General features: G+C 47.8%; 1 protein-coding gene across 1 annotated transcript in view; it reads right to left on the reverse strand.

Moving 5' to 3' along the window:
• COL5A3 (collagen type V alpha 3 chain) overlaps window positions 1–4,870 on the reverse strand; it is a 45,372-nt gene that overhangs the window by 17,395 nt on the left and 23,107 nt on the right. The window contains 1 exon segment of the mRNA XM_008058175.1: window positions 1,008–1,061. Coding sequence (XP_008056366.1) covers window positions 1,008–1,061 — 54 coding nt within the window.

The following is a 4,870-nucleotide window of genomic DNA, read 5'->3' on the forward strand; positions in this document are numbered from 1 at the left end:
CCACCTGAGCCTCCTGAGTATTTTTTTTTTGTTTTTTTTTTGTTTAGAGTCAGAGTCTTGCTATGTTGGCCAAGCTGCTCTCAAACTCCTGGCCTCAAGTGATTCTCCTGCCTCAGCCTCCCACAGCACTGGGATTACAGGGCGAGTCACTGTACCCACAAGGCTTTCATTCAAAAGCATACACACAAATACATCTTATGCTCATGACCCCGCAAAGATCACAGACATTAATGACACATATGATTGCAGCTACAGAGTCCAAACACATAGGCTTGTTTGCCCATGTGGACACACATTTGTGACCACTGTGTTGTATGCACTCAAGATTGCATGCCCTCATGGAATGCATTTGGCAAGTCACAGCCTGGAGGTGACACACAGAACTCCAGAACTCATCATGTCCAGCCAGTGTAGACTCACACATGCTTGGGTTCATCTGAGAATGCGGTCCTGATAGGCACAGCAGTATACACACACCCATTTGTGGGCATACAATGTTCGTCAACACCATCACAATATACACAGCAATACAAATATAACACATGCATGGATACACATCACTCAATGTGTGCAGAAACACACACAATGCATGTGTATACATCCTTTCACATGTGTGCATACTCCCTGCACACATCTATGCCCACAGTCATGCAACATAACATGCAGATTCATGCCCTGGCTCACCAGGCTCAGGGCTGCAGATCTTGCTGATCTCTGGAGAGAGACACATGAAACACACACACATATGCACTCCCAGGTGCACGCACAGTCATACCATGTGCAATCAAACACACACACATATGCACCCCCAGGTGCATGCACAGTCATACCATCTGCGATCAGTTGGCTGGACACTGCCTGGCACATAAGAATACGTGTTTTCACAAGTACCTCCAGGTGTAGACACCGCCAGCCAGGGCCCACCCAGTTGTCATGCACTCACACACCTGCTGTTCCCCTCAAGCAAGCCCTCTGCCTCCCTGATACCTCCCCCCAAGGATACTCACCCGCTTCCCTTTCTCTCCTATTGGCCCCAGGGGTCCAGGAAACCCAATTGATCCCTGAGTGGAGAGAATGCAAGAGAAGAGGTGAGGGTGAGGAGTGGGGGTGTGCCCCTCCCCCTTGAGACCTTTCCAAGCCATGGATTCCAGAAGCTTCCTCAGTCCCTCTGGCCCTGCCTCCCCCCAGGCAGCCCTCCACCCACCTCTCCTCTCCCCCTCTTCTCACTTGACTCCAGCCACAAGCACCCCCTGTGTGCATACCTGTGCAATCCTGTCTCAGGGCCTTTGCACTGGCTGCTTGCCCCCTTTACCTAAACATTCTTCTCCCAGACCTCCACAAAGCCACCACTCCTCAGCATTTAGATCTCACTCAGATGTCACCTCCTCAAGCCCTTCTGCCACCATCCTGACTTCCACATCCTCCATGTTACCCTCTGCTTTCAGTATCCGTTTTGTTTTCCCCAGAATGCATTATTCACTTGCTTTGTCATTCACTGTCACTAGAACAATGGGATTTGGCTCATAGGTCTTATTCCCCACTTAGTCCTGGCACATAACCAGCACTCAGTCAGTACTTGTTACTGACTCCAGTCCATGGAGGGACCTTCCCTCCACCAGGAAGAGACGTCACGGGTGCTGATACCCACTCCTATGTCTCACTGTGCAGACTGGGCCCAGATCAGGAAAGACTTGCCTAAGCTACCCAGCAAGTCTGAGGGGGCATCCAGTCTCAAATCCCAAGTCCTCTCTCCTCCTTTCCCACCTGGGAGTGCCATGACCCCTAGACCCTTCAAGGATCCTGCACACCTGCACATTGTGACATGTTAAAATCTTAGCTTATTATTGACAAATCAATTTCTTACCAACCACTATTACCATGACTACTTCTGCTATCAATCAAAACCCCCTTCCCTGAATACCTTTGTTGTATCAGACACTTCCCTAAGAGCTTGCCTGTATCATTTAATTTTTTTGTTTATTTGTCTGTTTGTTTTAAAGGCCAGGTCTTGCTATGTTGCCCAGGTTGGAGTACAACGGTGTGACCATAGCTCACTGCAGTCTCCAACTCCTGGACTCAAGTGATCCCCCTGCCTCAGCCTCCCGAGTAGATGGGACTGCAGGTGCACCACCCTGCCCAGCCTGTACTAATTAGTTTTATAATTGTATCAGAGTCTAAATCCCAGACCTGCCACTAGACTAGCTGTGCAGCTCTGGACAAGTACCTTAAGGCCTCTGAGCAATAATTTCATTTTTTGTAGCCTGAGAATACCAACAACATCTCCCTCACTGGGTTTTGGTGTGAACTAAACAGGATAATATTTACAGAGTGCTTTACATGGTGTTAGGGACATAGTAAGCGTTCAGGAAATGTTAGCTGCCATGGTCGTTTTTATGGCGATTGCTCCTGACCCCAACTGTACCCTGGTTCTTGCAAATGTCATTGCTCAGTGTTCAACACACTTGGGCTGGTCTCTACCAGCAAGCTTCTCCCTCAAGCTCCTGTGAACGTCTGCTCCCACAGATTGAGTTTTGCACTTAGGTGTGGAGCCTTGAGTTTACCACCAAACTTGTTTATGTCTGTTGTACTTGCTATGGGAGGCATGCAATTGAATGGAAACTTATAAGAAATATGCAAGGGAAAAGAAAGATGTCTGTCAAAACTAAGCTAACCAATAGAAAGGGGAGTCACTTTTTTCTTTTTTTTTTTTGAGTTGGGGTCTTACTGTATCACCCAGGCTCAAGTGCAGTGGCACAATTGCAGCTCATTGCAAACTTGACCTCCTGGGCTCAGGCGATCCTTCTACCTCAGCCTCCCAAGTAGCTGAGACTACAGGTGTGCATGACCATGCCCTGCTAATTTTCTGATATTTTGTAGAGTCAAGTCTCACTATGTTGCCCAGACTGGTCTCAAACTTCTGGGCTCAAGCAATCCTCCCACCTCGGCTTCCCAAAGAGCTGGGATTACTGGTGTGAGCCATCACACCCAGCTGGGAAGTCACCTTAACAAAGCCATCATTCTACAAAAAAGATACCTGCACACACATGTTTATTGAAGCACTTATTCATGATAGCAAAAACATGGAACCAACCATGCTGCCCATCAAATCTGGACTGGATTTTTTAAAATGTGGCATATGTACACAATGGAATATTATGCAGCCATAAAGAAGGACAAACTTATGGACTTTGCAGCAACTTGGATGGATTTAGAGTCTGTCATACTCATTGATCTACCATAGAAACAAAGATCTGAGTACCACATGTTCTCACTCATAAGCGGACCCTGAACATTTACCATAATACTCCAAGAAAGGGATTGGCAGCAGTGGCATGCTGCTGGCATGGGGGTGGGGGTGGGGACACAACATCAACAAGGGAACCTGATCTCAAACCAGAAGTGGGGACCAAAGGGAGGCCCACACTCTACCTTTACGATGACCACTTCTACACCCAATCCTGAATTGCACCCCACATCTTTAAAATAAAAACAAAACATCACTATCATCACCACCATCAGCATTATTACAAGGAAACTGATGAGGCAGCTGTTATTGGCCTCTCTGTTTTGCAGCTGAGAAAACAGCCTCAGGGCCCAAAGTCTTGTATCAGATAAGGAGTGAATATTTGTGCCCAAGTCTGTTTAATCCTGGGCTCGGTGGCTCAGGCTGTAATCCCGCGCCTTTGGGAGGCTGAGGTGAGTGGATTGCCTGAGCTCGCGGGTTCGAGACCCGCCTGGGCAGCGAGACCTCATCTCTACAATAAATCAAAAAATCAGCCGGGTGTGGTAGCACGCTCCTGTAGTTCCAGCGACTTGGAAGACTGAGGCAGGGTCTTGCTATGTTGCCCAGGCTGGAGTACAATTTGGGGGAGGGGAGCCCTGATAAAGGGGCCCTGGCTTGAGCCCAGGAGTTGGAGACTGCAGTGAGCTATGATCACACCATTGTACTCCAGCCACAGAGAGATGCACTTGACCACAATGTAACTGAGCTTGGCTATAGTAGAACCAGCTGGGATCGCTAGAGCCCAGCTGGTCGAGGCTGCGGTGGCCAGGGGCTTGCCACTGCACTCCAGTCTGGGTGACAGAGTGAGACTCCAACTCAAAACACAAAACAAAACAAAACAAAATTGGCCAACTGTGTATTTTTATATAAGTACATTTTTGTATGAGTACATTTGGTGATAAACTAAGTAATTCAAGATATGTAAGGTGTGGTTTTTTTTTTTAATGATTATCTCCCTTAACTAATGTGGTTTATGAACCAACCTCAATCACACCAAATAAGAAGGTTACTACCGTTTTATCATCACTATCATCACCACCATCAGCATTATTACAAGGAAACTGATGAGGCAGCTGTTATTGGCCTCTCTGTTTTGCAGCTGAGAAAACAGCCTCAGGGCCCAAAGTCTTGTATCAGATAAGGAGTGAATATTTGTGCCCAAGTCTGTTTAATGCCAAAGGACCCTGTTGCCTGAGCTGGAGTGCAGTGACAGCATGATAGCTTACTGCAGCCTAAAGTGATCCTCCCACCCCATCCTCCTCGATAGTTGGGATAGTTGGGATAGTTGGGATAGGCATGCACCACTACACCTGGCTAATTGTTGTTGTTATTATTATTATTAGAGATAGCATCTCACTGCGTTGCCCAAGCTGGTCTCGAACTCCTGGCCTCAAGTGATTCTCCTCCTTCAGCCTCTGAAAGTGCTGGGATTACAGGTGTGAACCAGCATGTCTGGCAATTTTTTTTTTTTGAGTTGGAGTCTCACTCTGTCACCCAGACTGGAGGGCAGTGGCCACTCCCGGCCACCTCAGCCTCAACCTGCTGGGATCCGGCGATCCTTCCGCCTCAGCCTTCCAAGTAGCTGGA

This window comes from Carlito syrichta, unplaced genomic scaffold (genome assembly GCF_000164805.1).
Source record: "Carlito syrichta isolate Samal-C Ts95f unplaced genomic scaffold, Tarsius_syrichta-2.0.1 Scaffold303236, whole genome shotgun sequence".
In the NCBI taxonomy this organism is placed as follows: domain Eukaryota; kingdom Metazoa; phylum Chordata; class Mammalia; order Primates; family Tarsiidae; genus Carlito; species Carlito syrichta.